The sequence below is a fragment of the Drosophila miranda genome, chromosome 4 (genome assembly GCF_003369915.1).
Source record: "Drosophila miranda strain MSH22 chromosome 4, D.miranda_PacBio2.1, whole genome shotgun sequence".
Lineage (NCBI taxonomy): Eukaryota > Metazoa > Arthropoda > Insecta > Diptera > Drosophilidae > Drosophila > Drosophila miranda.
The window spans coordinates 2,640,998-2,661,137 of NC_046677.1; the positions used below are offsets into that span (position 1 = coordinate 2,640,998).

The 20,140-nt window shown below is 44.1% G+C and overlaps 1 protein-coding gene across 5 annotated transcripts in view; it reads left to right on the forward strand.

Annotated features, from left to right (window-relative positions):
- Positions 1-20,140, forward strand: part of LOC117188775 (NPC intracellular cholesterol transporter 1) — a 250,321-nt gene that overhangs the window by 209,787 nt on the left and 20,394 nt on the right. For all 5 annotated transcript variants that reach the window (XM_033393141.1, XM_033393139.1, XM_033393143.1 and 2 more), the window contains exons 10-11: positions 3,724-5,113; positions 14,211-15,077. In XM_033393141.1, coding sequence (XP_033249032.1) covers positions 3,724-5,113; positions 14,211-15,077 — 2,257 coding nt within the window. The remainder of the gene's footprint in view (positions 1-3,723; positions 5,114-14,210; positions 15,078-20,140) is intronic.

Sequence of the window (20,140 nt, forward strand, 5' to 3'; positions counted from 1 at the left end):
GCTAGAAAGGTGAGAAATGTCCCATCAATGGCAGTACAGCGCGGGATATCCTTCGCGGATGCTTTCCGCCGTAACGAAAAAGGAAAAAACTACACGCTCCACGGATACGAGTGTTACAGAGTCGACCACCCATCCAACAAGGCCATGGGAGGAGCAGCTGTACTTGTTCAGAAGGATATTTCCCACTACCAACATCACGCTCTGCAATTGGGCCCAATTCAGATGCTCATTGCTGCTCCCCACCTACTACCCACCTTTTCGGAGATCCATGCTCTCCTGCCTCGACCTCTTCATATATTGATCTATCCCCAGCAATCTAGAGCTGGAGAAACATCGATGGTTGCGGACATCGATCTTTTCGATGTTTTGAGAGCAAAACATAGACAAGTTATGTTACATATACAAATGTTTATATCACTTATAACTACAAAACAAATTTTCAATCGTTATAGAAATCAAAGTCGAGATCAAACCTTAAATGGTTACAATGGTGGCTAACAAATACAAGTTTTTACAAAGGCTTCTTTTGAGGGCTTATATATCACTTATAGCTACAAAACAAATTTTCAATCGTTATAAAAATCAAAGTCGAGATCAAACTTTCAATGGTTACAATGGTGGCTAACAAATACAAGTTTTTACAAAGGTTTCGTTAGTCTGATTTTAGAGCCCAGAAACTACTATAGTTCTTATTAAGGAACATTAACTTTTCCAAAACCCTTGGTTTTAAACAGCAGCGTCTGTCCGACACGGTCTGCCCAGCTTTACTAAATGTTCTCTCCAACGCAGTGTATGTGGCCGGAACGCATAAGAATTTTTTAGCCACCTCTTGTAGGGCGGTCATTTTATCATCTGTGGTCATCTAAAAAAAAAAACAATATTATTATTACTTGTGTATTTATTAAGCATATACTATTATATTATTATTACGTATTACAAATCTATAGTTACCTTCCAGCAGATGAGAGGATTCTCTTTCTCTGAAAGATGGCATTTTTCCAGGTATTGTCTTAAGACAATTATTGCATCAGACCTGCTTGTCTTGGGTTTAGTTGCTATTTTCGTTTGCAGAAACGAAAAGTTTAATTTTGTCGAATCTATAGGAGAATGCGGTGGTGTTGGCAATTTAGAGGTATACGTTTTTTTTAATGTATTTCGAGTATTTCTTGCTTAAGAGCTCTCGCAGCTTGCTCAGCATTGGAAGGCGAGTTAAATGCGTCTTTTTTAAACCGTGAATCAACAATTGTGGCAAACCTTGCAACAGTTCTGGTTTCGTAGCTCGAGAATCTTTCAAGTAGTCGTTTAATCAAAAATTCAAGAGCCTCTCTCAAACAAAATGTGGGGTGTCTTGCAAAAACATCGATGTTTCAGAAAAAACATCGATGTCTGCAGCGAACACACAAACATCGATGACGTCGATGTTAACATCGATTTTTCTCCAGCTCTACAGCAATCAGCTTACAATCCGTGAAGAGCATGACCTCAGCTCAGACCACCTGCCTCTCATTGCTACATTATCGACAGCTCCGCAGACAATCCCAGCCATGACGAGGCTGTTGAAACCCAACTCAAACATTCCCAAACATGGGTAACTCGCTAGACATACACACATATTTAAGGACCGCTCAGGATGTAGATGCTGCAGTCGACACTCTTGGGACCAAAGTCTGTGCCGCTTCTTCAGCTGCGGCCCTCAAGGCAGTCGAACTTCACAGACTGGATACCACAGAGGCGGCACTTCAAGTAAGATCGAAGGGCTTCTTCTGCTCAAGAAGCTACTCAGGCACGAATGACCCGCAGGCTGACAGAGTCTTCAGGAGAGTGGCTAACCGGGTAAGGAAGAAATTGGCGAAACAGAAGACCGAGGCCACGGATAGACTGCTATCGGAGGCCACAGCAGACGTACACTCCAGCTACGCCCTTTGGAAACCGACAGGACGCTACAAGCGGCAACCTACAGGCTTTTGCGACGAACTTGGAAGAAAGAATAACACCATTCCGGACGACATCTAGTAGAAGAGCAATGATGGTCACTGAGAGGCTGAATGAGACCCACCAGATGGAGCTCCCTGTGGCGCCAATCACTTTTCAAGAAATCTCGAAAGATCTCCCTGGCGACGATAGGATGGACAATGTTGTGGCAAAGGCGCTACCAAACAGCGATTCTGTATCTGTTGCTAATCTTTAACGTGTCGCTGAGATTAGCATACTTTCGCATAGCCTGGAGATGTGCCCACATAATCATCTTGCCAAAGCCAGGAAAGCCACAAGAAGACCTAGGTAACCATAGACCAATTAGTATCTTGTCGAATTTTGGCAAAATGTTTGAGCGCTGCATCCTACGAAGGGTACTGGAGTCGCCGCTGGTAAAAACAGCCATTCCAAACTACCAATTTGGGTACAGACTTCAGCACGGCACACCCGAACAGCTGCACAGGGTAGTGGAACACAGACTAGACAGCTTCCAAAACAAGCTGTACACTGTAGCTGTTTACCTGGATATTTCGCAGGCTTTCGACCGAGTTTGTCACGAGGGACGACTCGCTAAAATCTAAGTGATGCTCAAGCCTCAGTTGTATGAAGTTATCAAAAGCTTTCTGGCGGAGAGGACCTTCCGTGTAGTCTAGGATGGTGTAGCTTCTTGGACCAAGACCATCATGGTAGGAGCACTGCAAGGCAGCGTGCTTGGGACGACACTGTACTGCCTATTCACCCACAACATGCTAAATCCCTCTACAGTCTGAAGGCAACCAGGGCAGACCCTCAAGGTGGCAACATTTCCTGACGACACAGCAGTACTCTCGAGGGCTAGCTGTGATTATGATGCCACAGACAATCTACAGCAATACGTCAAGCCATTTGAAAACTGGGCCTGCCGATGGAACATCTCCATGAACCCTGATAAGTGTGCAGCGGTGTCGCACACTTTAAGAATGGGCTCTAGCCCTAGTGTCTTCCTGCTTGGGAAACTCGTGGAGCAGCGTAGGAATCACATATACTTCGGAGTTACACTGAATGCACGTTTAACTTTCGACAGTCAGGAGGAGCAAGTTGGTGGGTAAGGCCCAGAAAATGTTCTGGCTATTTAAACAAAGCAACAATCTCAGATTAAAAAACAAAGTTATGATATACAAAGCCATACTAGCACCTGCCTGGAAGTACGGCATTCAGGTATATGGGATTGCTGCCAAAACTAACCTTGCGAGGATCATGACGTTCCAGAGTACATTTCTGCGTACGATCTCCGGAGCTGAGTAGTATATCCGTAACCGGGACATTCCCAAGGACCTTAACGTACCACTTGTTGGTGATGTTATCAACAATCAAGCGAAGAACCATATTTGTAAGCTCAGAAGCCACCCTAATATACTGGCGAGGCGTCTTGCGAGAACAAGATACCGTCGTAGGCTGGCCAGAATACACCCAGTCGACCTGCACAACAGGAGGATCAAAGAGGACCTCTACCTCTAGAAACCTGAACTGATAATTGAACCAAATAATTTCCTCCTCCAAATTCTTCAACCTTGATAACACGCATTTATTTTTATTGTTTTTTTAAATCATCATAATTTTCTCTGACTGTTGACTGTTGTATAAGTTGCTCCAAAAGTAATAGTAAACATCAAATTTTGTTATTATTATTATTTTATAAATGAAATACAACTCTAAAAAAAAGAAAGATCACACAAAATGTTTAATAGGAATATTTTTTTTTACTTACAGGTAACTTATTTGGATGCGATATATCAATGCACGAATAATCCATATTTATGCTTGGCTCCTTATGGTGGGCCTGTAGATCCTGCAATTGCTTTAGGTGGATTTTTAAGACCCGGAGAGCAACTTTCCGGAAACACACAATACGAATTAGCAAATGCTTTAATTTTGACGTTTTTAGTTAAAAATCATCACAAACGAGCAGATTTACAAAATGCGCTGCAGTGGGAGACTTTTTTTGTTGAGTTTATGAGTAATTATAAGAAAAACAACATAAGTGACTTCATGGATATAGCTTTTACAACTGAGAGGTCAATAGAAGACGAGTTAAATAGAGAATCCCGATCAGATGTTTTAACAATTTTAGTTTCATATTTAATTATGTTTATGTATATTGCAATATCGCTCGGCCATGTTAAAGAATTTAATAGAACTTTTATTGATAGTAAAATAACACTTGGTTTAGGTGGTGTTATTATTGTATTAGCTTCAGTAGTTTCTTCTGTTGGAATATTTGGATATGCGGGTATTCCTGCTACCCTAATTATTGTAGAAGTAATACCATTTTTAGTATTAGCTGTCGGAGTCGACAACATTTTTATTCTTGTTCAAACTCATCAAAGAGACCATCGAAAACTCAATGAGCTGCATGAACAGCAAATAGGACGAATTTTGGGTCGTGTTGGACCAAGTATGCTTCTAACTTCTCTAAGTGAAAGCTTTTGTTTTTTTCTTGGGGGCCTATCTGATATGCCTGCTGTAAAGGCTTTTGCTTTATATGCAGGTGTCGCCTTAATAATTGATTTCCTATTACAAATTACTTGCTTTGTTAGTTTATTTACTTTGGATACTAAACGAAAAGAAGAAAATCGTTTAGACATATGTTGTTTTTTGAAAGGAAAAAAGTCGGATATTATTAATAACAGCGAAGGGCTTCTGTACAAGTTTTTTAAAAGTGTCTATGTTCCATTTCTAATGAAAAAGATTGTTAGAGTTCTTGTAATGATTATATTTTTTGCCTGGCTATGTGTTAGTATTGCCATTGCACCTAGGATTGATATTGGGCTAGATCAGGAACTGGCTATGCCTGAAGACAGCTTTGTTCTTCATTATTTTAAATCATTGAATAAGCATCTTAACATTGGTCCACCAGTGTATTTTGTCCTTAAAGGTAACTTAACATATGCAAAAAGTTTGGTTCAAAATTCAGTTTGTTCAGGTCGATTTTGCAATGATGATAGCGTTTTAACTCAAATTTATTTAGCGAGCAGACAGTCAAACGCAACATATATTGCTCGACCTGCATCTAGTTGGATTGATGATTATTTTGATTGGGCTTTATCATCTACGTGCTGCAAATATAGCCCACAAAATGGAGACTTCTGTCCTCATCAAGGTAAGTTATTTAACGACTTCATATGCTATGTACACACATAGAATATATAGTAATATTAAAATTCTACTTATTTTATATTGACTGTCAAATGCATACGATTATCTATCTGGTAAAACGATCAGATCGTGGGTGTTCCGATAGATATTAATGAAAACGAAGCATCTATGAAACGTTGTAGATATAAAGCTGAAAAACTGAGGGACTAGTTTGCGTAGAAACAGGCGGACTGACGGGCACCGCTATATCGATTCTGCTGTTCAATAATATGTATACACGGGGATCTCTATGGGATCAGAGATACTGCGTTTTTAAAGCCGGCCAAATCACCCGCATAGCAGAATTAAATATTCCATATATTGGTAATATAGGAAAAATGCATATCTGCCAAAATGCAGTTGTAAGAATATTCTTCAATGATAACATTAAGCTAAACGAGGGGGAACGTGAGCTGCTGCTGCGACCGCAACTCTACATTTATACCCGATACATAGTCAGTATGCCTCTCCTCCACCAGACGGCACTTATATTGAACGACACGACAAAGAGTGCGTGCGAGCGAAACAGAAAATCAGTCAGATCGTGTCGTCGGGCGCTTCGTAGCCACTGAAAACTGATTTCTTCCTTTTGGTTTTAATAATGATACGATCTAACCCAGATTCGACAAGCTGGTAGATATGGTCATTCTCTATGAGTGTGCGTTTTTAATTTTCTCGTATCTTCTAAATTGTGGATGCCAAAAATTATCGTTCTTTGTGGGGCGGAAGGGGTGGGGCGAAATTTTGAAATAAACTTGTAACAGTGAGATCTAACAGGAGTGTGGGTACCAAATTTGGTTGCTCTAGCCTTAATAGTCTCTGAGTTCTGTGGATACCACAGATTTTCGTACTTTGCGGGGGCGGAAGGTGGTGGGGCAACATTCTGAAATACACTTGAGCAGGTTAGATATCACAGGAGTGTGGATACCAAATTTGGTTACTCGAGCTGTTATAGTTTTTGAGATCTAGGCGGTCATTTTTAGCAATAGGCAAAGCCGACCATGAAAAGTGTGTATCAGGAAGAGACAGAGCGAGAGAGAATGAATTTTGTATTCATTCGGGCTATAATAATGATACGGTCTGGTTCAGATTCTTCAGTCTAGAAGATATTGTCATTCTGTACGATTCAAGATCAAGAATATGCATATATACTTTATCGGAAATGCTTCCTTCTGGACGTTACACACATCCACTTTCACCACAAATTTAATATACCCCTATAATCATTTTGAGTATCGGGTATAATCGGGTATATTTCAATGTTCATTTATATTTCAACTGCCTATTCATATGCTCATCATTATATTGTTCAGCTTAAGCAACTATTTTACGCGCATAGCTGTGTTGTTATTGCTTGTGTCCAAAACATAACTGTAACGTTCTCACACGTATAACCAAAGCCCGCAGTTGCACACGCATTCTTCGATGCGTACCGCTTTGAATTGGACCGTCGCATCGCATGATCTTTCAATTCCCTTTTACTCAAGTCACAACCAACCGCCTGCATATCGCTGTACCGCTGCAAAAAAACCCCTGCTATTCATATCCTAGGTTAGGTTAGGTTAAGGCGGTAGCCGGGAGGGGGGGGATAAGAGCCTCCCGCCCCCAAGCTCACTTGGACCTATAAAAGGTCCGTTGTGTTGCCGCATGGGCATGTGCCCCTTCGCGTTGCCCGAACCGTGAGAGCATACTACTGCAGGTTAAGGGCAGTCCCATCCGGTGGCTTGGATGTATTTGGACAAGGTCCCTGGTTTGATTACGGACAGGTCCGAAATGTCCGTGAGGAAAGCGGCCCCGAGAATACGAAGACGACGATTTCCAAGGGCTGGGCAGTGGCAGAAGAAGTGGGGGACCGATTCCTCCTCCTCCTCGTCGCGACAACTCCTGCAGAAGTCGTTATGAGGGATTGACAGTCTAGAGGCGTGAGTGCCGATCTGCCAGTGTCCCGTAATGGCTCTAGTAACGGCAGAGCACTGTGCTCTGCTGAGTTTATACAGCTCTGCTGAGCGCTTCTTCGATCGATATGGCCATATCAATCTTGAGACTTTACAGGAAACGGTTTGCTGCCATCTCCTATTGGCATTTTGCTCGAACAATTCGTGCGTTAGGAGCCTGCACGTAGCCAAGGGCATCGCTACTTGCTCCCTCTCCGGTAGGAGAGGAATCGTAGTACCCTGCCTGGCTAGCTCGTCGGCGGCGTCATTCCCCTCGATGTCCCTGTGGCCGGGGACCCATATAAGGAAGAGATCTAACTGCTCTGCGATCTCGTGCAGAGACCTGCGGCAGTCATTTACAGTCGCTGAGTTCGACGATATTGAGCCTAGAGCTTTGATAGCTGCTTGGCTGTCCGAGAAGACGCACACTAAGTGCGTATCTAGAAGTAATTTGGAGACGATCGAAATGGCCTCCTTGATGGCTTCAACCTCCGCTTGGAACACACTACAGTGATCCGGGAGCCTGAAGCAATGACTGATGTTCAGCTCGCTGCAGTAGACTCCGCCTCCCACGCGGCCGTCTAGCTTTGAGCCATCAGTGTAGAAGTGGACCGCATTTGCAGGTCCTGGTTCGCCCATCTCCCAGTCCTCCCTAGATGGGATTGATACCTGGAAGGGCGTCGAGAGGTGATCACTGGGGATACAGTAATCTGTCCTCTCTGGTAATTGCGGGAGTCTCATCAGGATTCCCGAGTGCCCAACCGCGGATGCTTTCCACAGTCTGGCTTCTCTCATTCTGAGGGCGGAAAGTGTTGCCACCTTCTTTCCCATGAGATCCACAGGGAGGAGGTCCAGCACAGTATCCAGGGCTTCCCCTGGAGTAGTGCGTAGCCCGCCAGTTATGCATAGCTCTGCCATGCGTTGAACTCTGCTGAGTTTATTGAGGCATGTCCTTCTGTCCAAGGCTGGCCACCATACCACCACTCCATAGAGCATGATTGGTCGTATGATGGCGGTGTAGAGCCACCGAACTATATAGGGGGTCATTCCCCATTTAGTCCGATGGCTTTCCTGCAAGTATAGAGGGCCACTGTGGCCTTCTTTACTCTATCCTCTATGCTCAATTTCCAATCGAGCTTTCTATCGAGGATTAGGCCAAGATACTTGGCGTTGTTGCTGAAGACTAGCGTTTTCCCACATAGTCTTGGGGGAATCAGTACCGGAACTTTGTACTTCCTAGTGAAAAGCACCAGTTCCGTTTTAGACGGGTTGACGCCTAACCCGCATTTGTCTGCCCATTTCGACATTTTCGTGAGAGTACTTGTCATGCACTCACACAATGTCTGCGGAAATTTTCCGGAGAATGCTATGGCAACATCGTCCGCGTACGCCACCATACGGCAGCCACCCCCCTCTATCTCCCGCAGCAGTGTGTTCACTGCCACGTTCCATAGGAGGGGCGAGAGGACTCCGCCCTGCGGTGTGCCTCTGCTGACAAATCTGGTACACGTTGACGTCCCCAGTGATGCCTCAACCGTCCTGCATTGTAGCATCTGATCGATCAGGCTCACCGTCCTGGAGTCAACGCCCAGATCCGTCAGTGCGCCCGTGATGGCGGTCGGAAGGATGTTGTTGGGAGTCTGAGATCAGACTGGACGGAATGCACGCCGTTAGATGCAGCCCCAGGAGCCGCTCCATCGCCTTTAGAAGAAAACACGATAGACTTATGGGTCTGAAATCTTTTGGGGCAGTGTGCGAGGGCTTGCCTGCCTTGGGTATGAATACGACTTTGGTCTGAAGCCAGGTGTCAGGAATGCACCCGTGGGAGAAGATTCCCTCGTAAATTATTTTGAGCCAGTTAATGGCTTTATGTCCCGCGTGAATCAGTTGGGCAGGGAAAATGCCGTCTGGCCCCGCGGACTTGTAGGGTTTAAAGCTTCTGATCGCCCAGGAAATGTTCTCCTGGCTTAGCAGTCTCAAGATGGCATTTGAGGCGACAGAAGGAGGCGCGAGGTAGTTGGGTCTGTTTTCATCGCAGCCAGGGAAGTGGGTATTTAGCAGAAGATTTAGCGACTCCTCGCTGGACGTAGTCCACGACTGGTCGGTGTTCTTCAAGTAGCCCAGGGTGGGTGTTGTCTTCGAGAGAACTCTGCGCAAGCGTGAGGCTTCTGAGTTACTCTTACGCCAGGAGGCGCGTTTGGCTTTTCTAAGTTCTTTGTTGTAGGTTGACAGACTGGCCTTGTATTCGGCCCAGTTTTGCTCAACGTTTTCAGCCTTAGCTTTATTGAAGAGTCTCCGGGAGGCTTTCCGGAGTTCACCCAGTTTCGGATTCCACCATTCAGGTTTCTTCCGGCCTCTGTTCTTGCCAGAGGGGCATGCTTTGTCGAGCGCCTTATGGCAGGCGTCGGTAAAGATCTTAAGAAGACGAGTCGTGGCCTCCGTGGAGAACTCCTCCTCAGATGGGGGCTCAGGGAGAACACGACAGAGGTAATCAGAGTACCGAGTCCAGTTTGTCCGCCTGATGTTCCGGAATCGGACTGGCTTCGGTACTGAGAAGGAGAAGACAGTTTCCACGTACCTGTGGTCCGAGAAGGAGTGCTCTTCCAGGACCCTCCAGGATACAATGTTACGCTGTATCTCATGAGAGGCAAGCGTGAGGTCCAGGACCTCCTTGCGGTTTTTAATGATAAAGGTGGGATCACTACCCCGGTTTAGTAAGACCATCTGAGTGGTCAGTAAGTAACTGAAAAGGTACTCACCCCTTTCGTTTGTGTCAGTGCTTCCCCACTGACAGTGATGTGCATTGGCATCGCACCCCACAATTAGGCCGATGTCCTTGGCCGAGCAGTCTGCGATTAGAGCCCGGAGAGGCGCGTGTGGAGGGGGGTCTGGTTGTTCATGCCCCATGTATGCGGAGCAGATCCTCAGTGAGCGCTCCTGGCCTTCGAGGCTCACTGCGGTGTGGTCTTCATTGCTGAAATTTGGGAGCAAAAATAAGTGCAACTCTCTTTTTGCAAGAATGCAGGTACGAATTTTACCTGCGGTTTCAGCTACATATAGCTTGTAGTCAGAAGTCCTCAGACCGGAGACCCTGTTTCCGAGGATCCAGGGCTCCTGAATGAGGACTATGTCGGCTCCACCCTTGGCCAGGTGGAGCAGTAGAGCAGCGCATGCTGCCTTACAATGGTGGAGGTTTATCTGCAGGAGCGTCAACGACATTCCTGAGGCTCGCCTCCACCATTGTTGCTTCTAGATCGCTGTCAGGGGACTACGGCTCCTCCCCGACAACGATGTGGCTGAGACCTCTGGCTAGGTCGCTCTCGTCGAACGCGTAGTCGTCCAAGATATCGTCCGACATCATGGACGCCGCATCCGACGCCGGGTTGTCTTCCTCGCACGAGGCCCCCTCTTTCGGGATCTCCGGCAGCTCCGGGTCTGGCTCGACCTCCGCTTGCCTGCCCTTGCGATCGGACTTGTAAGTGGACATGGTGACCTTCTTGTAGCCATAATCCACTACACCGTCCGACTTTGCGAGGAGATCAATGGATTCCTCATTTAGGACGAGGATGATCTGGCGCCTCTGCCCTTGGATATCCTCCACCCTTGCCACCTTCCAATCGGCTGTAGGAAGGTGGGGGTTGCAGACCTGCAGTAACCTGAGGATCTTCTCAGGCTCTGCAGGCTTAGCCGAGACCCACGCTCTGGCTCTCGGGCGACTAGGGACATCTTCCCACTTCACGGCCTCCAGTTTCGCCCCTGGGTAGACCTCTTTTAGGGCCGCCACCGCCTTCAAGTAGAGGGCCGCAGAGCGAGCGTCTTGGCAGGCGATGGCTTTCACCTTGCCTTGATGCCACCCTGCGTCCTCACACTTTGGCGGTGGTCCGCCGTTCTCCTCCACTTCCAGTAGGAACCGGTCCTGGAGCTCGTTCTCCACCAGGTGCCACTTATCGCGAGGGACATGGCCGTCCTCGGCGCCCCTGTCCAGGACACCGATCAGGGTCTTGCCCCTCGCCACCTCAGCGAACGACCGGTTCGTGAGGTGGGTCTTCACCCGCTTGGCTTGCTGGGCTTGGCCTGGCTGATTTGCGGGGTCCTCCGCTGAGCGTTGCCGCTTGTTGGCGTCCTTGGCTGCGCCCTTTCCGGCTTTGGCTGGCTGGAACAGTGGAAGGATTGAGCAGGCCCACAGCCTCTGCTCCTTTCCTTCGGCTGATGCCTTGAAGTTCGGGTCTTCGTTGGACAGGATGAAAGCCGCTCGTCTCCTGTCCTGGTACGACGGCTTTCCACCCCGTGGTGCAGAGACGCTGCCCGCCGGGGCTCCCATGGGTTCCTCGGTCCCGGTGCGCTTACCAGCTGCGATTAAGCTCTGCTTGGCAGCCACCCCGGTATCCGCTTCGCCCTTGGAGCCATCCGACTTGGAAGGACCCGATTGGCTTTTCGGGCCCCCCCTCGCTGCGGCTGCTGCCTGAAGACGGTGGACCGACTCAGTCTCCTTCCCCGTCTTCTTTGGACCCGGTTTCCCAGGCGCTGGTGCAGAGGGATTGGCTTGTCCCTCCGGTACTTTAAGAGGAGTACCGAGCTCCTTTGCGGCTTTGTTGGTTTTTATATGTTTATTATTTGGCATAGTAGTTCCCACGAGTAGGCGGGAAGGGGATGGTCACCCGAGGCATAGCCCGCTTGCCCCGGGAAGCCTGATTTAAACTGGAGGTCGGCAGGTATCCAGAGTCCGCATATTAGCGACCGGGCACCCCCCCCGGCCATGCATCCCTCGGCATATAACAGAGTCACCTTGGATTGGGGTAATTTCACTGAGAGTTTTCTTCTCTCCGCCCGACTACCATTCGCCAGTATCCTAGCAGAGACATGACCGTGCTAGGACCTGTTTCCAGCCGCCCTCACGGGGAGAGTATAGTCGCACGCAGACCGCACCGGGTATTACTAACCGGAGCGGCTGCGCCTCAGTTCCGAGTTCACAGTTGTGCGAGCCGACCCGTCATCCGTTTGTCCCCCTGTAGCACCCGATGGCTGACGGCCCTCCTGTAAATTTATTGAATAAAAACTATTAACAATTATACTGGACTGTACTGTATTCCACTAATTCATAACCTTAGCAAATTTTGGTCCTTCGGGCCGGATCTCCGCGTCTGATTTTATTTTATCTATTGAGTGATATCGTTGACCGCTGTTCGCCATGAAGGCCCCAGCGCAGTCTACTTCAGCAACGTGGTGCCTGAAAATCCCAAATAACTCGCGTAGCTACGAAGGCTCAAGAGTTTCTACAGTAATGTGCTTCTGTGCAAACATTAGAGCACATGTTGGACCGACCGGTTGTAATATGGTCCAATATAATGATGAAGATCCGGATTTGGATATCCCCGAATATGAGAAAAAGTTCTTTAGCTCGCATAGTCTTTTCACTGAAGCCATACGTGACCGAAGCAGTCACGATAATGAGCACAACAACTTACATCTACTGCTACTTGAGGGACAAACTGTACTTCTGGAGAAGATTCGGGACTTGTCGAGAACCGCAGAGCTGCATTTCGAAAAAATACGCATTCCGACGTTTTCGGGTAGATACGAGGATTAGTGTCAGTTTAGTGACTTGTTCTTAGGCTCAGTCGACAAGAAGAGTAGAGTTTCCAAGTGCCAAAAATTTCATTATTTGAAATCCTATCTGCATGGTGCAGCGTTGTCTCTGATGCCAAAAAGTCACTGATTGCTCGCTCGTTCATCCAAAACTTTCTTTCGTTGCCGCAAAGACTTCAAGCATAACCGAGTTGCGTAAAACAGTCGACACTGCCGACGAAAGTAAGCGTGGTCTACATGCGCTGAAATGCAACAGCCGCGATGTGTGGCTAATCCATATCTCGCTCTCAAAGCTAGAACCTGAATGCAAGGAAGCTTGGGCTACCTCCAGTCAATCGTGCAATGAAAATATGACCATAAATGTTCTGTTCGGCTGTGTCTTCGCCCGTTGCGATGACCTTGAGTCTTGTCAAGATCCAAAGATAATACATGATACACACATGGTGCTAAATAAACGTCGTGCAGTTTCTCATCATGTTGACGTGCCAAATACACCTGTTCGTTATTGTGTATATTGTCACGAGCAACACAGTCTTCATGCGTGCACTCAATTCAATGCTCTGGATGTTGTGATTCAATTACCTAAGCTGATCTCATCAGGTAAAGGAGTGTAATTCCACAAACACGGGCCGTCTGTGTAAATTGAGGTACCACACTTTTGTTCATCCAGAGGATATATGTATGCTCTGTCCCGGTTTGCGCTGTTGTCAATACATCCGCTGACTCAACCTTTCGCTCGGCCAAGTTCTCTGCTGATGCTGATCCTGCTGTGGTCAGCCATCCAGTGCTGCCAGAATCTTCTAAGAAAAAATAAATAAGAAAATAAAAAATGAATAAATACAGGCAGATGCATCTTCCAACAATTTGAAGTTTGTTGCATCTGATTTCTAAGCCATTTCGTCAAGCTCGAAGACTAAAGAAAATGAAGACTTCTTTATAGATTACACGTCGTTACTTTCTCCTTTTTCCCAGCAGCAGCAGAAATTATGGAGGCTGAAACATCCGTTTCGCCTCTCCACTTTGGATTCTAACCTCAACCGATTTAAATTTTTTCCTATATTTCGATACAAAAAAAGAAATTATTCTGGGTATAATCGTTACAACATGTCCACGCATTTACAAGAGGCTATTACCGTAGTTTTGAGTCATTTCATAGAAATGCGAGCGAAACTTGCTGATATTAATCCGCAGTGATCGGATTCGGTTTTCATGAATTCGGGGGGACTCGAATTTGACTCGAATCTGACTGAGGGCAGGATAATGATATGATAATGATCAAACGCATTAAAGGGGAATGAATATAGCTGTGATTCTGCGGATTCATGCAGGGCTATATTATGCATATGTAACCGGAGTATCGTTCCTTTTAATGTAAGTAATGTAATGTAATGTAATTTAATGTAATGTAAGTAAGATAAGAACCTAACAAAAATCGTTTTTACGGATATCCATTAGTTATATATTTAAATTTTTTCACAACATTGATAAGAAAATTATTTGGTATTTAAGCCAAAATAACTTTTTAATTTATTTTAATTTCAGATACTTCGTGTACACCTTGTGAAATAAGGAAAAATTCTCTTCAACGGCCAGACGAACATGATTTTGGAGAGTACTTGCCATTTTTTTTAAAGGATAATCCGGACGACTCATGTGCCAAAGCTGGTCATGCTGCATATAACGGAGCTATTAAATATTCGATTGATCATAAAAAGCTACAAGTTGATGCCTCCTATTTTATGGCTTACCATACCATACTTAAAAGCTCCGAAGACTATTTCTTAGCATTACAGTCAGCTAGAAAGATTTCGAAAAATATAACACAAATGTTGCAAGGCAGATTAATATCCTTTGGTGTACCTATCGAATCAGCTCTAAATGTCGAAGTTTTTCCTTACTCAGTATTTTATGTTTTTTATGAACAATATTTAACAATGTGGGCTGATACACTGAAAAGCATGGGAATTTCTGTTCTATCTATTTTTATAGTTACATTCATATTAATGGGTTTTGACATACATTCCGCTTTGGTGGTTGTTATCACGATAACCATGATTGTCATTGATCTAGGAGGCTTAATGTATTATTGGAAAATATCTCTGAATGCTGTTTCATTAGTTAATCTTGTTATGGCAGTTGGAATATCAGTAGAATTTTGTTCGCACTTAGTGCACAGTTTTTCTCTTTCCAAAGATACAACTCAAATAAATCGAGCTTCTGATAGTTTAACGAAAATGGGTAGTTCAATTTTTTCTGGTATAACTCTTACCAAGTTTGCAGGCATTTTAGTGCTGGCGTTTGCTAAAAGTCAAATCTTTCAAGTTTTCTATTTTCGTATGTATTTTGGAATTGTTGTAATTGGAGCAGCTCATGGTCTTATCTTCTTGCCGGTTTTATTGAGCTATATCGGTAAGTTCTTTGTTTAAGCAATTTCGAAATATGTTAGGTCCATATTAAACTAGGCAACAAAGTCTAACTTTTTATTTACTCAACGAACCAAACAACTTTTCTGATAGTTTAAAAGTTTTAAACATTTTTAATGCTTTAGGTATTTTTTTCATAAAATGTTTTTTTTAAAAACTATTTAGATTGCGGTATTTCTTTTTTAAACTTTGACTTAAGAAACTTAGGAAAAGTAAAAAAAAATATTTCTTGTGCTTTTATATTTTATTTGTACAGGTGCGTTGACCTTTGTATTTAAACTTCGAACCAAAACGAAATCTGATGGATTTTGAGCTTTTTATAATGTTTAATGAATTAAAGTTTTTTTGATGGTGTTTTTTTTTACATTGTTAAAATTAAAATTTTGTTTTGTGGTTGTGCCTTATCTTTTTATATAGCCTGATGCTATATACAAGAGGCTGTATAAGTACTTAATTACTTGATTGTAATTAGGTTATGTGAAAACCACAAAACATCTGAACAAAAATTTAGAAAACCTGTTTACAAATTTAAACAACCCACACCTTGAAAACTATAACCAAAATTCATTTAACATTTTAGTGTTGCACGATTATATGCGTTAAAGGTATCGGTTTAAAAAATTTGGATATACGGATAAGGTGCAGAATCTACGCATTAATTATATGGACGTTGCTTGTGAGTATTGTGGTGCATTAAAGCTTACGAGCTTACTCGCAAACGGTAGCGGTAGTCACGTGCGTAACACGTGCCGTAAAACATCGTTTCGGAGTGCAAGGTGGAACGGAATATTGCGTGTTTCCGTGTTGGACAACCAAAAAAATTTTATACCTATAACTTTTCGAAAATTAAACGTATATAAAAGGTTCCAAAGTATGCAGTTCAAATATCAGCTTTTCGGAATTGCAAAGTTAATTACAACCAGATGACATATAATTAAGCTATGTGAAAAGAAAGAAGTAGTAGCTCTTATAAAACCAAATTCATTAAACATTTTTAAAGCCCCTAATCTACTAGAAAAAAGTTGGCTTGGTTACTAAAGTGGTAACCTTTCGTGCTAACCAATTTTCTAAATACCTGTATATATATATATATATATATATGTTTCGGATTATCTGACTGATACAATTAGAAATTTAAGAAATCGAATGGTTGGTTTTAAGCCGTAAAGTCTAGTTTCAAAAGAAATCTCTAATAAATTAAAAAAATACTTTGGTACGTCAGTTTTATCTGCATTCGATTCTGTGAACCATGCTCTGCTTATTCACAAGCTCTCTTTATTAGGGTTCCCAACGAATCTTCTAGATTGGATTTTGTCCTATCTCTCTAACCGTACTCAACGTGTTTTGTTTTCTAACGTGTTGTCAAATACTGTTAATGTTACTTCAGGTGTGCCACAGGGAAGTCATCTGGGCCCGCTTCTGTTTATTTTATTTGTGAACGACCTTCCTCAAGTTATAACATACTCTACTACACTAATGTATGCTGATGATGTCAAAATCTGTCTTTCTTACTCTGATTGGTATTTGCACACACGCCTTCAATTGGATCTAAGTGAACTACTATTGTGGTGTTCAACTAATCTTCTTTTTCTGAACCTTTGCAAATGCAAACTTATGACATTTTACCGTCGCGCTCCTCATTTTGTCTCATATGTTCTAGGAAATCATGTCCTTGAGCGAATTTCGAGTTCAAATGACCTCGGAGTCCTTTTTGATCATAAGATGTGTTTCAACACCCATATAGCTGCAACTGTAAATAAAGCTAAGGGTGTTTTAGCGTTCATCAAGCGTTGGTCCAAGGAGTTTGACGACCCGTACGTTACGAAACAACTGTACATCTCGTTAGTACGTCCTATATTGGAGTATTGTTCTTGTGTGTGGAGCCCGCAGTATAAAGAGCAGCAGGCTGTTATTGAATCCGTGCAAAAGCAATTTTTAATTTTTGCCCTTCGGAACTTTAACTGGGACTCGGGTAGAATCTTGCCACCCTACCGGTCTAGGCTAAATCTTATTGACCTGCCGTCGTTGCACCATCGCAGAATATGCAATGGCGTAATGTTCGTGCACAAGCTCCTTCTTGGGACTTTTGACTCCCAAACTCTCTTGGGTCAGATCGACTTGGCCGTTCCATCCAGACCTACCCGTACTTTTAGGCCTATCCGTCTACCCATATGTAGGTCTAATTATGCTGATCATGAACCTTTTAGGGTTTTATGCCATAATTATAACTCCCTCTGTCAAACCCTATCCCCTGAACTGTCTCTTAAACTAATTGCATGCAATATTTATAATCATTTAAATTTAGCTAACTTTTAACTTATCCTTTTCCGCCTTTAGTAACGAAGTACCATTATTAACAGATAATTTGTTAATTTAATAAATAAATAAATAATAAAAAAAGGTCCACACAGAGCCTCGGCGCAGTACCTGAGTACACAACCTGGAACCCCGTCTGGACCCGGTGAAAACACCGGCTTAACTAGTCGAAGATCATGAAGTAGGGAATATTCATTTAACAAGGGACTGAAAATGCCGTTTGACCTCGGTAAACCGTATGGGTACGGATGACCAGAGAAGCTTTCCTCAGAATAGGTGGTTTGGAAAAATTGGGCAAAAAGATCGGCAATTGCCTGATCATTATTTGCCGACGTATTACAAAATGATAGCGAGGATGGGTGTGCGGACGTTCTACGCTTACTGTTTACGAGCAGTAAAACTGTTTAGGGTACTGAGAAAAACATATCCTGCATCGAGATAGGTAGTTCTTATAGCATTGTGCATTAAGAACTGAAAAGTTTGACCGAGCTGTTACATAGAGAGAGTGAGAAGTAGAAGAACCAACTTCTTGAAATTTTTTATAAAGTCTTTATTTTAAGTTTTTTAGACTGGATAACTCTTTGGTAAACCAAGGGGGTTTTCCAGATCTAGTCGGACAAGAAAGCGGGACACAAGAATCGAAAAATGTGCCAAGAGCATTGTAAAAAATGTTTGTGCCTTTTATGGAATCAGTGCACAAGTACAAAGCGGACCAATCAAAATCCGTAATGAGGTTATTAAGCTTCGTAATTTCGTCTTTACGAAAGCAACAGACACATTCAGGTAGCCTACTCGACCGATCCAATACAGTTGGTCCTATATCTAGCGACACTTCGAAAGTAGAATGGTAGGCATCTTCAGCTATAGTGAGCGGAAGATCAAGCAATCGACCCAAGGAATTTTTCACATGGTTGACTTGAGACAGGGACAGGTCAAGCAAGCCGTCATCAAAGTCATGTCGTGACATGGGCACTAGGTTACTAGACTCGTTTACCGAAGACCAAACTGTTCCTGGCAAGTTGAAGTCACCAAGAACTATCATATGATCTTTATCTGATAGCGAGGAAGAGACAGCAGTTAAAGCGGACAAATGCTGCTCATAAATAGAGATATCCGAAGAAGGTGGAATATACGAGCAAGTAATGAATATAGTGAAAGCGGGAAGAATCAGTTTTACACACAGGAATTCCAGTTCCGGTTGAACCTGGACTGTGAAGTGTTCCGACGTGAAGATAGAGTCCACTGCAATCAGAACCCCTCCTGCACGTGGAGACGAACCGTCCTTTCTAAAAGTTGTGTACCGACCTGCCAAAACCTCGGAACTAAGACGGTCCGGCTTTAACCAGGTTTCAGTAAACACAATAACGTGGGAAGCAAATGCAACACTATCCCGGAAAAGAATGCTGAGCTTACTACGCAAGCCTCTTACATTCTGATAGGTTACTAAAAGAGAAGTTAGTTTTTTGGAAAGGTGGAAGCAAGACGGGAAGTTGAGGAAGAGGAAGTTGAGGTTGAGGGTGGCACACTGGAAAGATTTGTAAGGGATATGGGGGGCCTATTATTCTTCTTAGCCTTAAACTCCTTCACCACCAAATGCTCCGGCCAAAATTTGGCGGAGCAAATGGTGTCAAATTGAGTTGGGGAGATGCTTATCTTAAACGAGGCTATCTCCCTGGCATAAGAGAAGTTAAATTTCTCCACCTTTAAACCCACGGCTTTTATTTTGCTTTGAATAAAAGCAATTACATCATTAGATGTGAGGTCAGGGGCCAGCCGTGAAACAAAAACTTGTCGTTTTGGTGGGACTTCCACCAGTGGCTTAGGGACCACAGGCCTAGTACCTGTGGTGGCAACATCCGGAGGGCCGGAACGTCTGGTGGGATTCGGATAGACGGGACAACTAGCGAACTTGCGGACCCCACGGACACGGACGCTGCAGACGTACTTGGCTGCACGTTCTCCGAAGCGATGAATTCGGCTGCTGAATCTGCATCGCCAGTAGTTGTCGTTGCCTTTGGAGTGGCAAACGAGATCAACTGCTGCACTCTTGTAGTGGTCGGAGTCAGTTTTTCGGCAGAGAACGGCTGAGTGACGGGTAGCACTTGCAGATCCCGCGGAGTGACCCTTTTAAATTGAGCCAAATCGAGACTCCATAGCTAGGAGCAGATCTTACTGCTTTTTAAAGCCAACGGTCAGCTCCTTAAAGCCCTTCCGCGTCTGCCTCATAAATATGACCATTTCAGTCTTAACCGCACGGCATGCCTCACAACTGTAGTGCAAGCCATTACGTTTTGATATGGCATCGCCCACGAGGCCCGTAAACCCAGCGCAGTGGATACTCTGCTGATCATGGGTGACCTCTTTCCGACAGGATTTTTTGGCACATTCCACAGAAAACTCCATAACAACAAATTTGAACAAAATTAAAATCAAATAATATTTTAAAACAAATGGCTATCAAACAAGTGTGCCAGACAAACGCTAATAGGAGGAGAGGAGAACAGTTGCAGCAGCAGCTAATGAGAGAGAGAGAGAGCTACTGAACAGAAAGTTACGAGAGCGAGAGAGAAAGAACCGTTATTGAAGTTGAGGTGATAAACGAGAGACTAGAGCTGTAATGCAATGTAATGCGTACTCACGGCAACAACACAAACACGACAAGCCGACGCCGAAAAATTAGAAGTTAAATAAATAATGTTTAAACACAAATCAAAAGGCATTCACTCGCGGTAT